A 25,090-nucleotide genomic window follows, 5' to 3' on the forward strand; every position below is an offset into this window, starting at 1 on the left:
TTAACCGCCATTTTGGAGTCAGGGAACCGAGAGTCGGCAGCAGCGGCGAGAGGCACGCGAAAGGGGCCACACGGGGGGGTCGAGGTGAGAGACACTGTTACGGCGAAGGAGCAATGGTGAGGGGAAGATGGCCGGGAGGGAGAAAAGAATTAAAATCACGGGGAGCACACACACGACCACGACTTGAACTTCCCCCTACAAGGACACTGGAGGCGCGGGCGGGCCGGTTAGGGCCTTGCCGCCTCCCCCGACCAGCGGGCTAGACAATTAAAGTCATTAAAGCAGTAGCTTTATATATAGTTAAAGCAGAGGAGGTGGTTGCGGCCTTAAAGAGACAGCGCGGGTGTGTTCACCTCATATTACTGTAATGTTATGTGAAGACTGTCAAAACCCCCGTTAGCATCCCTAAAGCTAAAGCTAATACGGCGCTAGTTATCAACCACACCGGCCCAAAGTCCACCCCACCCGGGCTATAAAATACGATCCACCCCCCTGTAAGGTGAACTGATAGCATCGCCCTTCAACTGAAGTTGCTGTGATGCGATGCGGCTAACTGTTAGCATCTGAGCCGCCTTAGCTTTTTGCGACATTCCAAGCTAACCGTCCAGCAGACAGTTCAACGTTCAAGGTTAGCCAACCAGCTTGCATAGGCTAACTCGGCAAGCTAACCACAACTGGATGACAATTGACAAGTTTCACTAAAGTTTAGGACCTTTTTTTTTTTTTTAACATATTTTCTCAATTTGCGTGGGAGGGAGTAAGTGAAACTGTGAATTTGGTGTTTATCAAATGAGGGAAGCAAGTCTGCCTCACAGTCTTAAGGTTCGGGGTTCGAATCTCAGGACTTCCTGTGTAAAATGTTCATCTTCTCCTCGTGCTTATGTGGGGATTCTCCTCCCACACATGCATTCAAGTTTGAAAAAATTCAATAGGTGTCTTGTGATTGTTTATCTACATGTCCCTTTCGATTGGCTGGCGACCAGTTCAGGGTGTACCCCACCTCCTCAAAAGTCAGCTGGCATAGGCTCCAGCTCTCCTGGTACATTAATGCAGACAAGCAACAAAGAAAATGAACCGATGAATGGATCTTCACACTCTTCTTTCATATTTTCCAAATACTTTTGTTTGTTTCTTCCCCTCATATATTTCTATTAGAAAAGTCAATATATATTTTTCATTGAATGTTTTTGTTAGGGTTTCAACTAATAATAAATCCCTTTCTTTTAAAACAGGACATTATTTCAAATTGACAGTGCAGAAAACATTAATTATGATTCAGGTGTTTGTTTGGTCTGTAACATGTCAGAACATTTTGTAATATTTTTTGTGGCCACTGTCATGCACTAATGTCTAGTATAGTAGTTTTAGCTGAATAAAATTCCTAATATTTTTCATCCACTATACATGAGTTGCATTTTTTTCATAATATTTAGCTATTTTTTCCACATTATTTGTGTCATTCATAACTGATATTGTTGTATTTTTGGTCTTAAAAGACCTCTTGTCTTTTTTGTTTGTTTGTTTTTAAGGTAGCCAAAATAGGTCCACGTTCCATTTTTGGGTCCTGAGTCTGACCCAGAACTGATTCAGACCATCAACATTGACACCTTGGTTTTCTTTTGTGAAAAAGAACAGGCATGTCCTCAACAAATTATCAACATAAATACATAAACACAATAATGGACACAATAAATTATTTATTTTTTTAAATTGAAAACTAATGAGACAAACCTCCCATAAACAGCATAGTGGATGGCTATTTTTTAAAAATTCTTTTTGACATGGAATGATCATACATGATTTTGTTTTAGGGTTCTGTGTATCCAAAATCCTGCAACCGAGGATAATGAAAGCACTTACAGAGGAGGTAGGCCCACAATTGAGTTCTTTGTTTTTTGAAGTTGCATTTTATTTTTTGAATGAATAAGGAACCATAATGGCCCTGTGCCCTTCATTGCCACCCTTTTCAGTAAAAATCCCTGCCCGGCCGGGCGGGTGGGCGTATCCAGACTGCATGGCATCGGGGCAGGGCGGGCGGCCCGAGCCGGCCGTTGCGGCGGGTGGCTCGACGGGCCTGGCCAAACCTCTCTACCTGCAACGCTTGGAGCGCTCCCTCAGGCTGGAAAGCTTTCTGCACCAGACGGCCAACATCTTCAACAGAGATGTCACTAGGTACTGTCAAACAAGTCTTCTATACTATCCTGCTGTCATTTGACCATTCTTTTCTCGAACTATTGTGATTGTATTTGGACATCCTCTCACACCTCTTTTGTACAAAAGCAAGCATTTTGTAAGTTGTGTAAAAAGGGTTCAATAGATGGCAAGGCATGTTCCACAACGCAAGCTTCATTAGAACTCAAGGCAATAATAATTCTCCCGGTCTGCCCGGCGATAATCGTGCCGTCTAATCAGCAGCTTGAGATGTTACACCCGTAAGGGGGATGGATCATCTCGGCAAAGGAGAAGTGGTCACTCACAGCAAGTCAAGACAGAAAACAATATTTTTGTGAAATAGTCCTTTTATGTACATCCTAGTGTACACTCTGAGTGTATTTCCGCATTTGTGACTTTTCCAGCGATGATAGCGACGACAGCGACGATGCTTTGGGCTCTGGGCTCTCCATCGAACCCTTGATGGTGAAGAGGGAGCCATGTGACCAAGGGGAGGCCTTTGTCGAAGGCAAGCCCCTCAATGGCGTTCTTCTGCAAGGTAAAGCCGTGAGACGTCCCCCTCAAGTGTCCACTCATAACATTAAATGTGATTTTTCATTTCTGTAGACCAAAAGACGGACAATGCTAACCTGTACAATTTCTCTAAAATGAAGAAGAACCGGAAATGGTTGAAGGTGATGCATATGTTGCACTATTTTGTCCGAATGCACCCTTCCTAAATTACTCCTCCTCATTTCTCAGAGCCTGTTGTTGAGCGACAACACCACCGACTCGGACACGGACTCGGACTCGGACAACTCGGACTTCAGTATGTCGCGTGACGAGTTGCACGACATGCTGAGGCTTCACCGCTACACCAGGCAGCACCAGAACAAATTTCACACGGACCGCGAGGTAACCCGAAATGTCACTGTGGCATAAGGGAAAATTAGGACATAGGAAGTTCCACATCGGAAATTGGCCAAAATTCCAAATTCCCATTTTTGTTGAATGCGGCATTGACTTGACATTTTTCCGTCTGGTTGTGCTGTAGCTTCAGCACTACCAGTTCTATAGTACGGGCCTGCTTTCCAGTCAAGACCTCTTCTATGAGCAACAGCGCCACCTCATGGGCCCAAAGAAGAAGAAAATCAAAGAGGAGAAAAAATTCAAGGGTAAAACAATAAATTCTGACATTATCCCGATCATCTGTTAACATGACCTGTTTTTCTACGCAGCCAAGCTGAAGAAAGTGAAGAAGAAGAAGAAACGTGGCGAGGGTGACTTTTCGGATGAGGGTCTCCCTTATGTGGCCAAGACCTTCGCCAAGTTCTCACAGGACGCGCCAGTGCCCATACTGAAGAAGAAGCACCTGAGTGTGGAGCAGCTGAATGCGCGCCGACGCAAAGTGTGGCTCACTATTGCCAAGAAGGAGATCCCCAAGGTTAGGAAGGCTCATCTATTTGTATGCAATTTAAAAAGTCCCATCATATGTCACCTTCAAAAGGAAAATTAAAAGGTTTCTTGTTCCATTTGTACCCTTTGGCAGTCTTTCAAGCAGAAGACATCTGCTAAGAACCTGGTGTTGACCAATGCTAAAAAGGTAAGTCCAATACACCTTGCAGATGTGTTCTGATGAACCTCCCAAGAACATGTTGGCTCCTTTTTTTCCTTTTGGCCCATCTTCAGTTGGCCCACCAGTGCATGCGGGAGGTACGGCGCGCCGCCATCCAGGCACAGAAGAACTGCAAAGAGACGCTGCCCCGTGCCCGCCGCCTCACCAAGGAGATGATGCTCTACTGGAAAAAGTACGACAAAGTGGAGAAAGAGCACAGGAAGCGGGCCGAGAAGGAAGCGCTGGAGCAGCGGAAACTGGACGAGGAGATGAAGGAGGTAGGCAGAGGGCCAGTGGCTTCACAACAGGGCAGCAATTGGGCAGCTCGCATGCCTCCGTTTTGACACACTTTATCAATTTCCAGGCCAAGCGTCAGCAGCGCAAGCTCAACTTCCTCATCACGCAGACGGAGCTCTACGCCCACTTCATGAGCGGCAAAGCCTCCGCCGGTTCGCCGGGCGGGGACGACGCCCAGGAGAAGATTCTCAAGAAGCTGGACGACACCAGCGCGCGGCGGCAAATCGACATCGGGGGAGGCGTGATGGTCAACGTGGGACAGGAGGACTACGGTACAACGACTCTTATTTCGACTAAATCGTCTCAAAACGTCTGAAGTGTGATTATTTGCTTTTAGACAGTGAATACTACAAGTCCCAAGCCCTGAGGAATGCACAGGAGGCCTACCATGTCCATCAACAGAGAGTGAGTTGATGTCATGCCGTTTATGTATTTTTCGATTTTAGCGCCGTTTACAAGTAACAGTCAGCTAGTACAATGCTGGTCAGATAATAAAGGTTTTCATGATGTCAGAGTTTTTAGAACCAGAGCCTCAGAAAAACGCCGCATTGTCAAACATAGTCAAATTCTCCATTCTCCCGCTGTAGACGCGCATGTTCGACGAAGACTCCCACGACAGTCGCTGCGCGTCCTCCTCTGCGGCCGCCACCTCCGGGTTTGGCGAGAGCTACAGTCTGGCCAACCCGTCCATCCAGGCTGGCGAGGACATCCCGCAGCCCACCATCTTCAACGGCAAGCTGAAGGGCTACCAGCTTAAAGGCATGAACTGGCTCGCCAACCTCTATGAACAAGTAAGACAAGGTGTTATTAACGCTTTCAATGCTAGCCATTTAAAAGAAATTATTGATCATTTCTATTCTTTTAGTTAAATAATTGTCCTCGCTAAATGCTCAAACCAGAGATGGACAGGACTTCTCTACACCCAGCCCCATAAAAAAACAGTTGATGGCAATTGATGTCAACGGCTCTCCTCGCTAGGATTCCCATCAAGGGCTTACAAAGAGTTAAGAATGGGCTGATTTTGTTAATGTTGGTGGATTAAAATGTTTGGATTCTTTGCAGGGTATTAACGGTATCCTTGCGGATGAGATGGGACTTGGGAAGACCGTGCAGAGTATCGCCCTGTTGGCCCACCTTGCAGAGGTACGTGCTCTCAAAGAACCACTATGAGCGTCTTGTCGTTATCAATCGCTCTTAAAAACTATATGCTCTACGTTCTTATATCGCAGTATTTATTCAGTCTACTGCTAGAAGGGAGATTAACGTTACAGCATGTAGCATGTTAACATTCTACCAATTCTCATTAGCATTGTACACAGGGCGATGTGTCAACTCTAATTGATTGTGTTTTCTCTCAGAAATGATGATCGCTAAATGCAGACTGCATGGACAGTTCCTCATTATATTAGTACTGAATTCAGCTTTTTGCTCTTTGCCTTGACTTGTAACCATCTGTGGTGACCCGAAAAGTCAAGGGAAAATAAATATTGTATACACTTGAATATACACATGAATGTCTTGTTTTTTTTTTTTTCCATCTTAACCCAGAGAGACAACATCTGGGGCCCATTTCTCATCATCTCCCCCGCATCTACACTCAACAACTGGCATCAAGAGTTCTCACGCTTTGTGCCCAAGTTCAAGGTGGGAATCTTTGGTACACTCATATTTCACGCCATTTGAAAGATGCTCACTAGGAGGCAGTATTCTACCTAAATACAGTTACTGCGACTTACTGAAAATGATGTACGTGCCGCACACTTGCTCACAGAGACTCACAAGGCTGTTCCCTCCGACTCAGACAATAAATCAGCTCCGGTCTATTCTGCTAATGAGCTGTGAAAAGAGCGTATTACACAATTTGAAGATAAGCTTCCTCAAGACTGACTAAAAACAATTGAGTGGCGGCCGGTGTTGATTGATGTAATGATGCAGAAATGCTTTTCACATCGTGTTTGTCAGCGACCGAAGAACAGATGCAGTGATTCATGCTTGTTGCTGAGATAAAATGTTTCCCTCGGGAGCGTTGTGTTGGTTTTGTTTTTATAGGGGTGTTTTTGTTTAGTTTTTTTTTTTGTACTAATATTGATTCACATCCCTTTATAAATATGCTACGTTTAATAGGATTTTGATCAAGGCTCTTTAGAGTCGTCTGACTGTCCTTCACCACACTGGGCAGCTCATTTTGCTTCAGGATGCCTTAAGCTTAAACTGCACCCTGCAGAGATGATACCATGTGCCAGAGTTAGCAAAGCAGCCCCAGAAAATATCCAAGACCAATCTTTTTGACACCAGGCAGTACATCTCTCTCCAGAATGCCTTGATAGTCATGGGATTTCAATGATGCCCCGATAGTGTCGAAAAGTATGTGATGCAGCGAAGAACCCCCAGAACGTAACCGAGCCTCCGCCATGTTTCCCAATATGTAAAGGAAGTCTACCTACTGTGAATCATGGAATAGGCTAACCTGTGCTGTATGCGCCACAAGATATCTTGAATCTGTGGACGGTCAGGCGCAAAGAAGCACAAAAATAATTTTCATGCATGTTTTCAGCATTAATTTCAGTCCCATTTTCTTCCTTTTATTAATCGAGACCTGTTTGTCCCTCAGGTGTTGCCATATTGGGGGAACCCTCATGATCGCAAAGTTATTCGTAAATTCTGGAGCCAGGTAAGCAAGAGCTGAGGATGCTATCAATGCTTTTTTTTTTCTTATGATTTGTAATTAAGATCTGCCACTGTGTGTGTGTGTGTGTGTGTGTGTGTTCAGAAAACCCTCTACACTCAGAACGCACCGTTCCACGTCGTGATCACCAGCTACCAGCTGGTGGTCCAGGACGTCAAGTACTTCCAGAGGGTCAAGTGGCAGTACATGGTTCTGGATGAGGCCCAGGCGCTGAAAAGCAGTACAAGGTAAACGTGTAATTGAGTGTCCTGTTTGTATTCTGGGGGGGGAGAGAAACATTTCTCACTATTCTGGTGATTTTTAGCGTGCGGTGGAAGATCCTCCTGCAGTTCCAGTGTCGAAACAGGCTGCTCCTCACAGGGACGCCCATCCAAAACACAATGGCCGAGCTGTGGGCCTTGCTGCACTTCATCATGCCCACCTTGTTCGATTCCCACGAGGAATTTAACGAGTGGTTCTCCAAGGACATCGAGAGCCACGCCGAGAACAAGTCGACCATTGACGAGAGTGAGTACTGAGTACGACGTCTGCCTGAAATTGGACACCAAGTAAATCTAAAATGTGCCTGAGCGGTTCATTCTCAATATTGCCAGATTGTGATGTCACAATTCAGCTCATTTACATAACACAGCCACCGACAATGATTTTCTCGCATGACTTGCAGGCTAGGCTGGTAGAATATCTGCCATTACCAAGCGACCAACACTCTGAGAAACTCTGTCATAGCAAAGCCAGAAGCTAAGGAGAGCTGCAGTGTTGTTGAATTCACAGATTAGCATTGGCCAACAGCGTTATCAGCTACTGATTGTCAACGTTGTGTTGGCTGCGCTGGTAGTATTTGCTTGCCTCCTACCAACCCCCCTTGCTCTGCTGCTATTCGTCACAGTGACAAAAGTCTTCTCGTGTTGGCACATCCTGGGGTAGAATGTGGCCTGCACCACAAAACGGGCTAATTTATTCGGTGGGCAGGGGGATTGGGTATTTCGACAAAGCATTTTTATCAGTTCAGCTTGGAATTTTAAATTGTTGGCAAAATAGAATAATATGTCTACTTAAAAAAAAAACATTGTTCTTTTTGTCCATTTTTAAAGTTCCACTTTTTTTGCCACAGCCCCACATTGATCTTTAACTCTTCCGTGATTCACAGACCAACTTTCGCGACTGCACATGATCCTCAAGCCTTTCATGCTGCGCAGGATCAAGAAGGATGTGGAAAATGAGCTCTCAGACAAGGTACAGCACACACATATAGGCACACACACCAACTCATGGGTCGCCTCACACTCACACCCCCTCTGTGGGAGTCAAAAGTTCACCACTCCCCGACATTTATCTTTCTTTTCCCTTTTCCTTTCGTCTCACGAGATTATGGTCATGTCAGACGTCTTTCTTTGGATTAATTACCTTTCTCGAATGGTGCCGCTCGTCCCTCAACCCTCCAATCTAGATTGAGATACTGACCTACTGCCAGCTGACGTCTCGGCAGAGGTTGCTCTACCAGGCCCTGAGGAACAAGATCTCCATTGAGGACCTGCTACAGTCCTCCATGGGCACGGCCCAGCAGTCCCACAGCACCACGTCGTCGCTCATGAATCTGGTCATGCAGTTCAGGAAGGTACAAACAAATTCAAATTGTCAGTCAAGGTACCGCTGGATTGTTTTGCCTGGGTCGGTATACAAATAATGTCTGGGTTTTTTTTTCTGAAGGTGTGCAATCACCCTGACTTGTTTGAGCGGCAGGAGACGCGCTCTCCTTTCCACATGTCCGTCGTGCCCTACGTTTTGTCCAAGTTCCTCTACCGCCACGGCCTCCTCTGCGCTAACAGCCAGGCCACAGATAAGTAAGACTGGCACACGCACACACACACACACACACACACACACACACACACACACACACACACACACACACACACACACACACACACACACACACACACACGCACAGTCCAGAGCAGCACTGATCTTGACTTCACAAAATGTCTCCACGTGTCTCTCGCAGGTCACTGCGTGTGCTCCTGTCTCCCTTTTCCCCAAATCATATCCAACAGTCGCTCTTTCACAGGAGAGGTGAGTGGCTGTCCAAAGGTGAACTTCCCAATTTGTTTGTTTATTGATTTTTAACATTTGCTTTGTCAATCAACCCAGGTGACGATGCAGGAAACTGTTTTTCCTTCCTGCGTTTCATTGACGTGTCGCCGGCTGAGATGTCCAACCTCATGCTGCAAGGCACCTTAGTCAGGTTGGTGCCTAAAATAATATTTAATAAATACAACCCCCCCCCACCCCCAAAACTAATTCAATTTTTTTCTCTGGACAGCAATGATATGAAATGTGTCATGTTAAAAAGCAACCTTCAAAATGCAAGCCCTAGAAAAGTGTTTTTTAACTCTTCGTTCATATTTTTTTTTCATGAATATTCCCTTCCCTGCTTTCCTGGTCCTCCCATTTTCACAGGTGGTTAGCCCTCTTTCTGTCCCTGAAGGCAGCATACCGACTACATTGTCAGCAGCTGTTTGCCCTCCAGGGAGAAGGCGCGCGGGACCAAGGGGGGACGTCGCGGTGTCGGACACTGTCTCGCAATGACCTGCTTTTGTGGATACACAGACCTTCGTCCTTCCCCAACACGCAAACCAGCCCTGTGCTACGGGTAAGAGGGCTTCCTGCAGCACAACTGCCAATTCAGGGTTCAGAATTGCCAGTAGATGGCACTATGCAATCATCATTTCTCTTCACCGCGATATAGCCACTCACAAATAACCACGCATTTGGCGCATGGAGATGGAAATGTGTGGTTTCACCCCCCCCCCCCCACTCCCCCCTCCACATGGATATCAATACCTTATGTTTGTGCTTTAGAACCTGGTCTTCACGGCCCTCAGGCCCGGCATGGTCGGGCACGCTGACGCAACCATCCACTGTCGACGTTCTGCCACCTCCCGACTGTGGCCGTGCCAGCCCGCGCTCCCGCCCAAGTTCCTGCTCGCAGCCACACCGAGGGTATCTATGTTGTGTGTGTGTGTGTGGGGAGGGGGGGGGGTGATGTTGACATCTAAATAGCCATCTAAAGTCTGCAGTTCAATTCTCACCTTCTTTTTCATGTGTTTAAAGCCATGATCTCGTTGTGTCGGTCACCTAGGTCACGGCGGTTCCCATGGAGCGCTACTGCGCCGATCGAAGCGCCGAGCACGAGTGGCGGGTGACGCGCGTCGGCGGTGGTGCTGTCTTCAAAGAATGCTTCCTCTACGGCACGCCCAACCTGGCCTCCGACTGGCGGCGCAGGTCCGGCGCCTTCTTCCCGCAACGGCCCGGTGGCGTCATGGCCGTCTTCCCCGAGCACGGCTGGTCGTACATTCGGATACCAGGTAAGTCACGTGGCATGCGGCTATACCATAAGGAACCTGGAGCATCCATGACACTTTATTAGATACACAGGCAAACTCTTTTAAAAAGAGCGATTAGATTTTCCAATTTACACAACGTGGAGACTTCCATGTTGTGGTGTACGTATTGTTGCGCTACTCGCACTAAAGAGGAGTTGAGCTTCCCAGCTTTATTTCCTACATGCACACACCTCCGCGGCGTGAGGGGTCCGTGGGAAATGCCACAAAAGGTCAGCTCAGGGTTGAGAAAGCGAGTAGAACGGGGCCTGTCAGCATCCTCTACCTTTGTATATGTATGTGTGTGTGGGTGTGTGTATGCGTTATCACAATCGATGGCGGACGCAGACGTGCGCTCGAGCGCAGAACCTGGCTCGGCGGAGTTGCGGGTCACTCTGAGCAAAGTGGAGTCTGATGGATGTGCGGCAGGAGAGAGGCCACCACATTTGTACACACAACACTTCCCTTCTCACTGAACCGCTCACAATGATAAACGGTCACTTGTCATACTTTGTGTTGACCACCCTCCTTTTGGCTGCAAATCTCTTTGGCAGGGAGCATGAACCCACATGCTCTTTTTGTCCCTCGTTATTCGTTCTTCGAAACATTATCCGTTGATGAATTGAAGACAGCTTAGAATGCAAAAACAAAGAAGTGCAGCAATTTAGCATCACCCATCTGTTTCGTTCGTATACCTGCTTCTGATTTGGGCTCATTTGTTTGGGGGATTCTGCCAAAGTACGACCCCTAGATTTCGTGAAAAAGTTTGCCTCAAGGCAAGAGTGCTGACCACCTCTTTAATTTTTTTTTTCACACATGCTGTTATTATAGATATGTTCGTCCAATTTGGTGTCCAAATGCGAAGCTGTCCCCCCCTCTACAGACGTTGCTACTGAGTGAATTTTGTGAGGTTTTGTTTTGACCAGCGAAAAGAACATGACTAGAATAGATCAAGATGAGTTTTCAGAAACATATTTTTACCTACATACAGTGTACTTTTTAGATGGACAAACGTGGTGATGAATAAGACACACATCAATGCAACCGCATGAAAAATAATGATCCCACCCCAAAGAAAAAGAGAAAAAAAACTTTTTGTCGCTTGCTTTTCTTGTAAGTGTTTTTGTGCCACAGTGTGAAAGCAAAAACAAGGATTTGCGTGTCACTGTGAGAACCGTCTAAGCGCTCTTATGAAGTTACGAGGAGGCGGACAAAGCCAGGAAGTTGATGTACTCCTCATTGTTCAAGCGCTTCGTTGGATAACACTATTCGATGCTGTGTGTGTGTGTGTGTGTGTGTGTTGGCCAAGTCTGCGAAGAGTCCTTTCAAACTCCTCCATGTGTTGTGTCCCGACTTGCAGCCGTGTGTTTCGTGGCCCGTGAGGCAATCTCAGGCCTTTCTTTCTGTGCGTCCCAGTCTGCCGCTTCTTTCTCAGCCTCGGGAGGAAGGAAGTGACCCAACGGCGCGGCACCCGTCCTCCTCCGAACACATTGTTGCCACATCAAGGCTCAAGATATTGTACAGTAGCCCGGCCAAAGTTTCCCAGCCCCCTCCCCCGCTCTCCCCACACGTTTCAGAACAAATGGCAAGGCTTGAATGACTGTTTGTTTTGACCAGCGTGGCGTGAGTACGATGGTATCAATCGAGGAATCTAATCAAGGGCCTTATTAAGGAATGAATCCGCACAGGAGGGAAAAAACAAAGCCTGTGGGGCACTTTACAGCATGCATTTTTGCTCACATTTTGAAACAGTTCCCAGGTGTTTTAATAACATGTTTGTGATGTGCTTTCGTCCCTAAGTCGCGTTATTGCGTCGTGGACGGTCGCTGTAAATGTAATCACACAGAGTGAGAGTCAGCACAGGGGTAAGGCCAAAGTGGTTCATAACATAAAAGTAGGCTAATTGACAGGATGAAACAAAACAATAAAAGCAAAAATGAGATCACACTATAGTTCTAATTTATTTACTATTAATTACGCTATGTTCTCAACTCCTTTTTCGTGGTGCGAGAAGCGAAAAAAATATCACTAATGTTCGGTTTTATTTAATTTTTTCCAACTCTTTGCTTATGGATGCAATTTGTATTGTTTTTTGCTTTTTTCTTTCCCCCCAATTCACATTTTATTAGTCAATGGGAATACATAGAAAACATGTCCTGTTATGAAACACAACTGTGTTGCTCTCACGCTTTAGGATTTATTTGCGGAACATTCCAGTGCGACACTGAAATAACCTTCCGCTGCTGTCTTTGCGTCTCCTGCGCCACCGACGGTAATTATAAGAACCCCCCCCCCCCCACAAAATCACCAGCTTCTCACGAGGCTGCGACAATTGACAGATCATGGGCGTGATGAGATGTTGTGACGTTGAGGAAAACGTTTTGCAGCGTTCAAACGATTGTATTTGGAATGCGTAAGCGAGCATCAATCGTGTCCATGGGAGAGAGATGCCAGCGCAACCCATGTCGAGGGCTGTGGGAAGTGCAGCCCGGCTTTCCTGTCCCTTCAAAGGAATGCCACTGGTGGGTAAAAAATGGCAGGAAGCGCTCTGATAGAGGGAGGAGGCACAGATCAACACGGCCGGGCAGCCTCGCTTTAGTTTCATCTGACTGGCACCGTTGACCCCTCGATGGAATTTAGTCCAAAACAAAATGTCCAGCTCAGCAAGTTGGAGGCCCAAACAAAAGCCAGTAGATAGTAGACAGATCAAGTCTCGAAGTCGACTGAAGGGGGAGACATTGCCCACACGATTATCACGGTCCCGGGTTTTTTAAAAAAAAATAAAAAAAATTTTGTGGTCAAACCTCAGTACTGTAATTGACTCCAATGACAGAGTCAGTTCTGTGGCGAGACACCCGGAAAGTCTTCATCAGGCTGCCGCGTTGTTGCCTCCATGTTTGTGGCCAAGCAGTGGCGTCACGGTCTTCCCGGGTTTCCGCATATACATTTTTAGATGGGAATCACTTTGGCATCCCACATGAGAACCCGGTACATTTGGTACGCTAAATGGAATGTGCTGTAATCTTTCACTTACTTATGCTAAAAAAGCAAATATTATTCAAAAAATATATATATTTTTTGAATAATATTTGTGTATTTTTTATTACATGCCTGTCTTAAAGTGAGTACCTCATCAACATTTTTGTATTTTGTGTCCAATATTTTGTCGTGACATTCTTATTTTGCCTTGTAAGATTTCATTTCTCAGTCTGTGCAACGTTCATAACCTGGGGCCCCCTTGTCAATAAGTTTCCGATACACGCTAGCATCAGAATCAGAATCAGAATCAGAATCATCTTTATTGGCCAAGTATGTAGAACACACAAGGAATTTGTCTCCGGTATAACACGCTGCATTAGTATCATCGTAAACAACAAATCATTGAACCATTTTAGAGTAACCAGTAGCAGTATTTGTAGTACAAGAAGAGTGACTACGTCAGTGACTGTTTAAGGAGTTAATGGCTAGAGGGAAGAAGCTGTTTAAGTGTCTACTGGATTTGGTGCGCATGGATCTGTAGCGTCTGCCTGAGGGGAGTAGCTGGAAAAGGTGGTGGGCAGGGTGCGGGGGATCCAGGAGGATTTTCCGTGCCCTTGTCTTGATTCTTGCAGTGTGCAAGTCCTCAAGAGTGGGTAGGGCGGTGCCAACGATTTTTTCCGCCGTCCTAACTGTCCGTTGAAGTCGGATTTTGTCCTTTTTTGTGGCGGCCCCAAACCAAACCGTGATGGAAGAACACAGGATTGATTCGATGACTGCCGTGTAGAACTGTCGTAGCACCTCCTGTGGCAGGCCATGCTTCCTCAGCAGCCTCAGGAAGTACATCCTCTGCCGCGCCCTTTTCAGGATGGAGATGGTGTTGACTTCCCACTTCATGTCCTGGGAGACTGTGATTCCCAGGAACTTGAAGGTCTCGACGGTTGACACGGGGCAGTTGGATAGTGTGAGGGGCAACTGTGGAGAAGAATGTTTCCTGAAGTCCACGATCATCTCTACAGTCTTGAGCGTGTTCAGCCCGAGGTTGTGTCGGCTGCACCAGAGCTCCAGCTGCTCCACTTGTTGGCGGTACGCAGACTCGTCGCCGTCTTTGATGAGACCGATGACCGTGGTGTCGTCAGCGAACTTTATGAGTTCCAAAACCCGCACGCATCTGTCTCCAAAGACCCTGTTCTGCCATCGCCACGACTAAATTAAGTTTAAGCTTTCCTGTCGATGGTAGCAAAGTTGCGCCTGGCTAATATTTCCATCAATTGTAGTGCCGAACAAGTATTGCCCATTGACTTATTGATCGGGCTGTATAATGTATCATGATACAGTGAGGGCCTGACAGCAGATTCGATCGCACCTTTGACCCCCATCTGTCTCCATTTCTCACATAACCGACCATCCATCATCTTTCATCGAGGAGATCGGCCACCACTTCTCTCCAAGCTGGCCCAATTCCAGAGGGGTGGGAGGGTGGTGGTTACAAGACAGGACGAGAAGGGCCGGCGTGGCGTATTAATGAAATTAGCGCTGTTAGTTGGTTTGGAAGCATTAGGCGCCAGGCTCCGGGGCTGGGCCGGGGGTTAATTAGCTGGCAGCAGGCCTCTAATTGGGTCAGGACCGTGTCAGGCCTCTGGCTCTGGCCCTGCAGGGATTGGATTACACTGTCGGGGGACAGGCAGCCATGGGCTACGGGGGGGTCTTTTCTTTTGGTGACGGAGGATGGTGAAGGAGCTGTAGGGGGTATGGAGGGTAGAGAGGAGGGACGACGCGGCTTAATCTGCCAGCAGGATGCACGGGCGGGAGGGGCTGCCTGGGTTTAACACCCCTTTTAGACTGGATTGGATTGGAGTGTGTTTCTGTTGGGTGGGGGGGGGGTGTTTTGCTGGTACTGTGAAAGCATGGCAGGTGGTGAAGCTTGATATGTGTATCCATGGCAACAGCAGAGTGGTGTGACACCAAATGGGATTTGCTTGCATTTTGGGGTGTGGCGGTCGCCATGCTGTCATCTCTGGTGCACTACTTGTTTTTGTGATGTTATGTTGTTGAAATTATCATTAAAAAAAAAAAAAAAGTTCCTTGGTATGCGAGGCATATGTCATGATGCTCCGGTCAAATGGCGGCGACATAGCTGGCCGCAGTTAAGTCGTAATTTCAATGAGGTAAATATTTGTATTAAAAGCGCCTCTCGAACGTAAATTAATCAAATATAAAACAGTATGCTTGAACTGTTGCGCACAGAATCCATTGTAAACTGAGGATTTTTCAAAAATATTCTCCATTTTAGTCCCGTACTTTATGTTCGTATTGTTAAGTATTTGAGTCATTTGTTGTATTTTTTGTCAGCGTTCTATTGATCTTCTCGAAATGCAGTAAGATACCACAAGATGCCGCTGAAGTTCTGTCTCAAATAGGAAATGGTGTCTTGTATGTTTCAGTGATAAAGGTGCATCTCGACTGAGAGACTGACTGGTTGTGTCTTTTGGGGCATCAACAAGTTTCGTCTGGGTTCTTAGTGGACGTTACAGAAAATTTTCACCACGTGGATTTCCGGTCAATGTTTTTGTCCAAAATTAAATGAGTAAGCCATTTATTTTTAAAGCTAATGTTGTCAGGTGAAGACACATGAAGTGTTTTTGAATCATAGTTGACATTTATATGAAATATAATAGGCAGTTGAAAAACCTCTTGGGGGTATGTCAAGTCCTTGTGATCTTTCGCAATTTGCTGTGGGATTCAGAAAATAATAAGCAGTCATACTAGATAGGCTTATCAACATTATTAAAGTTCAAAATATATTTCACAATTTTAATTCATTTTAATCTGGTAAAAGCCCTTCTCTAAATCAGGCCATCTGTGTACAAAAACCCTAAGTAGAATACTGGGCGGAGATGGGCCGCATAAATAGTGATGATTTCATCTTCTTGGCTCTGGCTCTTGACGCTTTGTGGGACTGCGTTTGGGAACAATGTGTCTTAGGGATTTCTTTTGTTTTCATCAAAGATTGGCCTTTGAGATATCTTGTTCAGATCCTCACTTTCGGCCTTGTAACGAATCATCTGAAATGTCAGCAACAGAGTCTGAAAGCATTAAACGTAATATGCTAAGGAGCAACAGATTGCTGGCTGGAGCCAAGAAGGCCTGCTTGCGCAAAGCAACACCAGTTGTGGATTTAAATCTAGTCAGTCGGCAAGGAATCTCTGTCGGGCGGCACATGGCTGATGCTTTCCTCATCCCCTTTCATTTATTATAAATCATTAATTCACCGGAACCGGATTTAAAAAAAAGCATTCACTTTAGGCCTCTTTAAACTTACAAAAACACAACCGGATAAAAAAGACCAATTGCTTGCTCTTCGTCCAATGCTAAGAAACATCTCAAAATTGAGCTCATCCCCGTTCCCCGCGACCGACTAGGACTGAGTCCGGTGACCCAGAGGTGAGCCCCCCCCCCCAATCGCTCCCCAACTCCCCCGGGTGTTTCCCCTTGTTCATCGCTTCTATTAGTTCCTCTTTAACACCTCTGCAGGCCCTGACCTTATTTGGGCGACTGCCCCGAAAGGTCGCAGGTCGTGGTTCAATCGTAGTGCACATTAGCATAGAATGCTGCAAGTCATGGAGGAAAAGGGTTGAGGGTTCCGTTGGGCTCTGCCACCTGTGATACGACGACAATATGAGTGTGCCCACCTCTGTCACCTGCGACGCTTATAACATGCAACCGTTCACTGAGGTGTTTGAACTCCTCTCAGCCTATTGGCACTAATTGTAGTCGTTCTTCTCAGAGGATGAACAATATCACTGGCAGTGCTGTTATCTTTGTCCGTCTCGTTGGGTTCAATCCATCGCTTAAAGGGTTTGGAGACTGCAACATACCGTAGATGAAGAGTTAGCATGAAGCTAGCTGACTAAAAGGCTGTCTTGTACGTTACAACGAAGGTGTACAATAGCAATAAAAAGCAGCCCCGCTTAAATATCGGCATCATTTTGAGATTTACAATGGGTGCCGTGTGCTCACAGTTGAATCAGAGCCGGGCTCTCCAACAGGGACTCCCTGGCCTGACCCTGGCAACTGACCCCGGAACAGACCAGGTGGGGGTGATGGGGGGGGGGAGTCTACGACCCCTCGGTTTGACCGTCAGCAGGTGGGCGGCGTCGCGCGACCCGCCGTTGTTCGGATGGCATTATTGCCTCATCAAGTGGACTTTTTCCACACTCGCCGGAACGTGGGCCTCCACCAACTGTTCGGTCCATTTTTCTTCTTTTGTCATTGAAGGATGTATCTCACCTCTTTTTTCTTTGCACTTTTCTCCCACTTGTATTCTCCCGCCCTGCTCCCTATTAGCAGCCCAGTCAATAAGGCTTCTTTAACCGATCAGCCTGCTTTAAGAGGATTGAACCTCACCGAGCTGATCTGCTCTGGTGAAAGGGGCCTTTATCCGTGAGAAGATGGCTTATTGAGGACTTGCATTGATTGGCAGGATTGTGGATGACCTACGAATGAAGACGCTTTTCTTTGAGTAGAGGGCAGACTTACTTAAATGTATACAAGGGCTCCTTGGTTGTTGTTTTTTTTTAGTTACGAAGGGCGCGCTAGAAAGAAGGCCCGCTCAATTCAGCCCATACATTTATTTTTGATTTGAATGTTTCATATTTATGTATGTTCATGATGGGGCAAAAAAAAAAGACATGAAAAATACAATGTGAATTTTTTTGGGGGAAAATACAGATATGTTAGAAAGAACTACAGAATGTTATGACAACAATATTTTTCCAAAAAATCTAATAGAGAAAAAAAATGGTCAAATATATCAGAGTATTAGAAAAAAAATTAAGAAAATGCCTGGTTAAAAAAAAAGTTAAATCATCTGTGTCTCTTTTCCCCGCAGATAAGGAGAGCCTCATCACGGAAAGTGGCAAGCTTCACATCCTGGATATCCTGCTGAGTCGACTAAAGATCCAGGGACACAGAGTCCTCATCTATTCCCAGATGACCCGCATGATCGACCTGCTCGAGGTAGCAAGGCGCACACGCGCCACACACTGCTCAATCAATCCTTTCTTAAACTTCACCCATTCACAAGAACTCACCCAAAATCTCACCCTTTGTGCAGTGAAGCATCCATTGAGGTTGAACAATCCTAGTTAGGATTCATCGATATGCCCCACCTAAATGTTGTCATTAAGATTCATGCGTTATTCATTGCAGACAAATGCCCATAAAAAACGTGACTGTCAGGTGCATCTAAGCCTGTTGTTTTAAGAAGTCCCCCCACCCTCCCACTGCCCTCTAATCAGCCTGCCGGTCCCTCGTTAGCGCACTCATTAGGTGTGTAATTAACAGGTCCGGGTTAACGAGCAGGGTCTCATCTGGAGGGGACATGGGAGAAGCCAGATGGGTGAGGGGGGTGGGGAGGAGTGGCGGAGTGGGCGAGACAGGAGTGGCAAGAGCCCCTGGGGGGGTTGAATCTAAGACAAAAAGAGAGAGGGATGAGATGAAATAGAACGATCGACAATGTTTTTTCTCTTGAGTGAATATCGACCCTATTGCGGACAGATGCCACAGACTTTTATCAAGGTCCTTATAAAGGTCCTTTATCAGCTTTTATAAACCCTTTCATGCACCCTGTAACCTGATAACATGATCAGCTGTCCACTGTAGTGATCGCTGGCCCTCAGATGGTTAATACAGTACAGGCAATTATTTTAAAAAAACAAAAAACCCAACAACAGATTCCACTCTATAACATTGTACATCTATTGTTCAACATACAGTAATGACACAATGTTCAATATGTGTGAGCAGTTTTTGTCACACTTTGCATCAATTCAATGGCAATTGTGCTGCTCCTGCTGCCGTACTCGTCTTGGCCACCTGGGGACAATATAAGAAGAACAGACGTATATACTGTACACTGAGATGGTCTCAGCACTTTGGGCTGGAAAAAAATATATACTGGGAGCGCCTCGCATAGCAGGGACGCAGGAAAAAAAAACTGCGTTGAGAAAACGCTCATTTGCCAGTGACCTCATACAGTAATGGATGGCGGTGACAGCATCCTCTCGGCTAATGGGTTAAAGAGCCCTCCCGCCCCAAATGATGCATTGGAGCCACCCCGGCCGGCTTCTGGGGCCCGTCGCAGATGGAGTTGATGAGCGAAGGAGCGCTCGATGCCAATCTCTGTCATTAGCATCGTTGTTTTTGTCGCCGGTCGGCTGTTCACTCCCATTGACGCGGTGTCGCCGAGGTGATGGATCATGGAGACCTGGGTGGCCCGGAGAAGAAAAACATTGCTGCCCAAAGCGCCGCGAGGCTATTTCTCACGGGTGCTTGAAATTCTTGCAAATGTTGAGATATCGGCGCTGGAATGAAGCGTTAAATTTGAACGGTTGTGTTTCAACAAATAACATCAAATGTAACAATTTTGGAGTAGAGCCGAGCTGCGTCGGAAAAGTTCCAGGACACAAAAGCGTTCATCCCAAATTACAAACTTTGAGTTTGGCCCTCAGTCGCGGCCACGATTAACCAAGAAGTCAAGTTAAATTTATTTCTATAGCCCTTAAGCACAGAAAAGCCTCAAAGTGCTTTCACATGCCCACTGTTGGCAAATATTAACGACATCCCCTGATCTTGACCCCCAGGAGTGCAAGAAACCCCTGCCATCCCAAAAAAAAGAAGTCTACAAAGAGATTCTGCAGAGTTTAGTTCCTTACTCACCCGACCTCGCTCTCTGTGATTCTTAAGATTGCTACCGACATCAGAAATGAAGATGCAAATCCAAAGGCGGCGTTTTGGTGAGCGCTAATGTAGCCTTCACTCGGAACAGATGGGCCAGTTGGGATGGCAGCCAGAGAGATGAGCGCTGGCCTTGTCATGACTTTGGTTTCGAGAGGGAGCAAGGGGAGAGGGGGGCTTACGTCGTGTAAAATCCTGGCTATCATCAGTAATGACTCGAAAGGTTTTGATGCGACGCTGACCGTCATGTTTCACAGTGGGGAGGTCAGAGGTTCGAGGGGGGTATGGGGTAGCGCTGAAAAAGGCAGATCAACATGTCACCTCATCACTGCTATTTGCGTTGACCCCTTTGCTCTTTAGCCCCCATCCCACCCTCCTCTCCAACAGCTTGGCAGACCTCTGTGCGGATAGGATGTTGACTTCAGTGTGGCTTGAAACAGCATCAAAATATCCACTATGGAGGACCACTAAACATGAATTCCTAAAAATTTGTTTCAAGGTTTTTGGTAAAAGATGACCTTTAGTTATTCAATCATGCGAGTTGGCGAGTTCTTATTTTTTATTATTATTATTTTTTTTAAAACAATGTGTGCCCTTACAGTTAAATTTCTTCTTGTTTTCTCGACCATTTGCTCCTCCATTGTCCTTCCCAGGAGTACATGGTTTACCGCAAGCACACCTACATGCGACTGGACGGATCCTCAAAGATCTCCGAGCGTAGAGACATGGTGGCGGACTTCCAGAGTCGGTGGGTGGATATTTGTTCCAGACTAGTGCCTCTCACTTCAATCCAAAAAGCCTCCCATTGTGTGACGTGTTTGCATCAGCTCAACGCAATTTCGACTGTCTCCTCCCCTCCGTCTCACGATCTCCTGTTAGGACGGACATCTTTGTATTCCTGCTCAGCACCAGAGCCGGCGGGCTCGGCATTAACCTGACCGCAGCGGACACTGTAAGTCACATTTACATTACTACACTACACTAGCATAAAAGTGATCAAATACTGTACAGTGCAGGTGTCCAACTCACGGCCTGGGGGCCCAGATCCGGTCCGCGACATCATTTTATGTGACTTACGTGATCAAACCTTCACAGTACATCTCAAGCGACAGCAAACTCGGTACATCTGTCGATCAAGCCATCTTTCTCCACCTCATCGTCGTCATTCTGTTCCAGGTCATCTTCTACGACAGCGACTGGAACCCCACCGTAGACCAGCAGGCCATGGACCGGGCCCACCGGCTGGGTCAGACCAAGCAGGTGACCGTCTATCGACTCATCTGCCAGGGGAGCATCGAGGAGCGTATTCTGCAGCGGGCCAAAGAGAAGAGCGAGGTCCGTGATTAAGATGTCAATCACACGCCGGTGAAGTTGAAATCATTCTCACAGCGTCTCTGTGGTTAGATCCAAAGGGTGGTGATATCCGGAGGCAACTTCAAACCGGACACACTCAAGCCCAAGGAGGTGGTCAGCCTGTTGCTGGATGATGACGAGCTAGAAAAGAAACGTGAGGGTTTTTTTTTTCTCAATCTCTAATTAAGACATGCAAAAATTTCTAAATGTATTTGGAGATTCCCATTTCTGTGTGTGTAGTGCGCCAGAGACAGGAAGAGAAGCGGCAGCAAGAGGAGAGCAGCAAGGTCAAGGAGCGCAAGAGGAAGAGGGAGAAGTATGCTGAGAAGGTAAGACCGCCAGGGTTTAAAAGGGTTGGAAAATTTCCAGTAAATTTCCATGGGAAGTTAAGGTGGGGAATTTTGGAAATATTCCAAATTGGAAACTAGTTTTGTGTTACCTTGTGGGACATTTTTCATCAAAAAATGGTGGTTGAATTCCAATTACTCAGGCTCTGGGGGTTCACGACGGTCTGTGACAATGTTGCGCTTGATGGTGTACAAGTGATTTTGACACCCGGCGAAGTGACCTGTGAGGTCAGGGAGTCATTAGCCGTCCTCCTCCATGGAATCGCATATCCGATGTCCACACAATCTGGACAGTAGTTGATATCCATATGCGCGTTGGAAAAGCTGAGTTAGCTCCTTTTGGAAAATTCGGCTCCATTCATCATAACCTGGCGCTTTGAATTTTGATGGAATCTCATGAGATTGTAGAGGCTGGACGCTTTTTTTTTGTGTGTGTGACAGAAGAAGACTGAGGAATCTGAGATTAAGAGGAGGAAGGAGGCCAATGTGGTCATCTTGCACGTGCCCTCGGCCGACAACTCCAACTTGTCGGCGGATGGCGACGACTCCTACATCAGCGTGGAGATGGACTCGGCCATGCCCAGCCCCTTTAGCGAGGTGAGGCCCAAGGGGATTTGTGAGGTCACGTCTCACATCCAACAATTTACGTCGTGTCTCATTCTTCATTTTGTCCTTACAAATTCTGCTTCTCATTTCCTCTTCCCATCCTCTTGATGTTATCCCGTTTGCTCCCGATACCAACCCCTCAACGGGTCAATTCCCTTTCTTAACTTTCCTGGTACCGGGCCCTATCCCCTGAACCCTACGTATGCATCCTGACCCCCAGCCTGTGTGCTTGTCTCCGTGTGCTCCTTTCGGCCACCAGATCTCGCTGAGCAGCGAGCTCCAGCCCGGCTCGCTGCCGCCGGACGCCGAGGCGGACGAGAGCAGCAACGACATGCTGGTCATCGTGGACGAGCCGGTGACTTCGGCGCCGCAGTCACGAGCCACCAACTCCCCCGCCTCAATATCTGGGTCCGTCTCGGACAACATGAACGGTACAGTGCTCCCGTGCTCAACCACGGTTCATCATCCGTGCCCCTGCTATATTATGTTCTTTTAAATACAATATTATCCACACTTCTGTTGAAGTGCGCCTCGCGGTATGCCGTTCAATTTTTAAAAAACAAGCCCCAAGTAGTCACCGCTGCCAAGCTCCGCCCCCTAGTCCTTCATTGTTATAAGCCATCCCGAAAGTGTAAAGTGGGCTGTCCCTTTTTTGGTTTAGTGCGCTGAACATTTGCAAATAGAATTTGTAGACCAGTGACGGGGAGATTCCACTGGAGTATTTCACAAACAATAGCGCCTGACAATGGGCAAAATATGGGAAAAGTTCCTTTTTTTTTGTTCCCTTTTATGTGTTGGTGTACAATGCTGTGTTATAGTCCATTCCTGATTGAAATAATGGAACGGAATAAATTTGTGAACCGTAAAATACCACGTAATTAAAAATAAAAATATTTTGACATAAATATAAAAAAATATTGTGGAAAGTACAAAAATTAGAGGAAATATTTGACAGAGAATAGAACTATTTGGAAGAAAAAATATTTGATGAAAATATGTATGAAGCCTATATTTAAGAAATAGAGAAGGAAATCCCCAGATATTAGGCAAAAAAAAAATATAGAAAAATATGGGAAAAATATTATACAAAAGAGCAATTGAAAATAGATACAGGTACATTAGGTGAAAAATATTCAAATTTTAGAAGAATTTCAAATATATCTGAGGGTGAAAAAAAATCTAAAATTATTCAACACCCAAAAAATTCCTGGATCTAAAGATACTAGACAAAAACTACAACACTACTAAGATCATTGTTGATGTTTTATGTTACGTGTTCTGTTGTTTTATTGTTATTTTATGTGAAGTTCTGGAAAGCGCTTTGTTACTCCTGCAGCTGCTGTGAAAGTGTGATATAAAGATGTTTTATATTGTTAAAAAAACCTAAAAATAGTAGATGAGAATTAAATAAATATTTTTAATAGACCAAAAATACCAAACATTAGACAAAAAGAAATTACATTACAGTACAGCTATTAATATACGGGATATTAAGGATTCATGATTGTACATTTTGTTCTCCTGTTCAGGTATTTTGACCTCAGATACCGTCAGTCCGGGCAGAGGGAGGTCGGGCCGGAGTCGAGGGCGGCCTAAAGGATCTGGTGGTGGGCCCAAGTCCGGAGGTAAAGGCCGCGGACGCAAGTCAATAGCAGGCAGCGCGGCAGCGATGGCGGGAGCCATGGCAGGCGCGGCAGCCGCCTCGGCGGCGGCGTACGCCGCTTACGGCTACAGTGTTTCCAAAGGTTGGTGTGATGGAATTTAAAAAATAAAAATGTCTACAAATGTGTGGTTGAAGCACTCTCATGTTTCACTCCTCTTCCAGCGGGCCTGGCTGTTTCGAACCCACTGCCTTCCGTCGGTCGCCCCGGCCCCGCCTTTAACCCCGCCAGAAGCTCACCTCCGCAGGCCAAGGGCGTCGGCACAGCTGCCGCTCCAAGCCCCGGCAAGCAGCTGGTTCACAGACACCACCAGCTTGTCAGGAAGAGCAAAGGACCCCAGTGATGTGCGCTTCCATTAGACCACACGATTGACCTAATCTCACTGTGATCTTTGAAATGCCACCCACCCCCTCACCCCCATCTACAATGGTGCCTAAACCAATAAACAGTACAGTATTAATTTCAAGACAACTGTTTATTGTCACAAATCACCTTCCAAGTTTAATTTTAATGTGGTCAAGTACTTCTCCCCAGACTTCTCCCCAGACTTCCAAGGGCTGTCCACTGAACTGAGCGACGCGCTCCTTGTACATCAACAACCCAAATCCACTAGGTTATTTAACAATTTCGCGGACCACCCTCCACTTCACTACTGACTCCAAATGTTTGCAGCTTTTTTACTGAAAAATATCCTATTTTTTTAATCCCTGAAGACAAGCGTGGCAGGTCTTCACATTCGGACACTCAAGCCAGCAGGATTTCCATCACTTTTCCTGTTCATTGTGTCCTGTAAAAATGTTCCAAAATGAGTTTCAAATGACAAATGCTGCTAATGGAAAATTAATTATTTCAACGCAAAAGAGTTTGTGGTCTAAGAATTAAGTTATTTCAGTTTAGAGTAGCCAATTTGCTGTAACTGTGAATAGGACATTCACTTGTAAAATTTATGTACATTGTATCGAAGTCACTATATATCTGCTGTATCTATATTTTTGGGGGCGGGGGGCAGCTCCTGCGCTTGACGAACATGGGTCTATTTTGGTGTTGTGTGAGTGCCCATAGTAGGCTTGTGTTGAAAATGTGACGACAAGTAGATGTTCCCTTGTATCATATATAAACACAAATACATGTGTGTACATAATGATGAGGGCGCCGTCGTCTTTGGCTTCCACCTATGCCCTCCTGTCTATTTTTATAAGTCACGTGTATATTATGAACAAATGGATCTGTCATTTTACTAACAGGAAGAATCATGTGGAAATAAAGAGTGCTAAATCCGT

The 25,090-nt window shown here is 46.1% G+C and overlaps 1 protein-coding gene across 5 annotated transcripts; it reads left to right on the top strand.

The window, feature by feature from the left end:
* The first annotated feature begins 16 nt into the window (after positions 1-16).
* Positions 17-25,090, top strand: LOC147185583 (chromatin-remodeling ATPase INO80-like). 5 transcript variants are annotated; one of them, XM_086104300.1, is made up of 36 exons: positions 17-84; positions 1,812-1,867; positions 1,971-2,172; positions 2,577-2,710; positions 2,779-2,846; positions 2,914-3,066; positions 3,206-3,326; positions 3,390-3,595; positions 3,701-3,754; positions 3,841-4,044; positions 4,131-4,335; positions 4,401-4,468; positions 4,651-4,854; positions 5,126-5,206; positions 5,612-5,707; positions 6,675-6,734; positions 6,834-6,976; positions 7,054-7,256; positions 7,897-7,982; positions 8,197-8,364; positions 8,457-8,590; positions 8,752-8,819; positions 8,898-8,991; positions 9,207-9,399; positions 9,609-9,749; positions 9,889-10,114; positions 17,997-18,124; positions 20,497-20,591; positions 20,723-20,795; positions 21,020-21,178; positions 21,248-21,350; positions 21,437-21,525; positions 21,985-22,140; positions 22,370-22,580; positions 23,679-23,894; positions 23,975-25,090. In XM_086104300.1, exons 3-36 carry the CDS (start codon positions 2,015-2,017, stop codon positions 24,151-24,153), a joined length of 4,677 nt encoding a protein of 1,558 aa, XP_085960426.1. In that variant the 5' UTR covers positions 17-84; positions 1,812-1,867; positions 1,971-2,014; the 3' UTR covers positions 24,154-25,090. The 5 variants fall into 5 exon arrangements, with proteins under 5 accessions (XP_085960426.1, XP_085960428.1, XP_085960427.1 ...); XM_086104302.1 differs by having other exon boundaries at positions 22,409-22,580; XM_086104301.1 differs by having other exon boundaries at positions 21,988-22,140.

This window comes from Hippocampus guttulatus, chromosome 23 (assembly GCF_054856545.1).
Source record: "Hippocampus guttulatus isolate MCC_2025c chromosome 23, RoL_Hgut_1.0, whole genome shotgun sequence".
NCBI classification, from domain to species: domain Eukaryota; kingdom Metazoa; phylum Chordata; class Actinopteri; order Syngnathiformes; family Syngnathidae; genus Hippocampus; species Hippocampus guttulatus.

Coding starts and splice junctions, on each gene's coding strand:
- LOC147185583 (XM_086104300.1), top strand. CDS start 2,015: ATGGCATCGGGGCAGGGCGGGCGGCCCGAGCCGGCCGTTGCGGCGGGT. Junction 4,469..4,650: donor ACCATGTCCATCAACAGAGA/GTGAGTTGATGT, acceptor CTCCCGCTGTAG/ACGCGCATGTTCGACGAAGA. Junction 9,750..9,888: donor TGCTCGCAGCCACACCGAGG/GTATCTATGTTG, acceptor TCGGTCACCTAG/GTCACGGCGGTTCCCATGGA.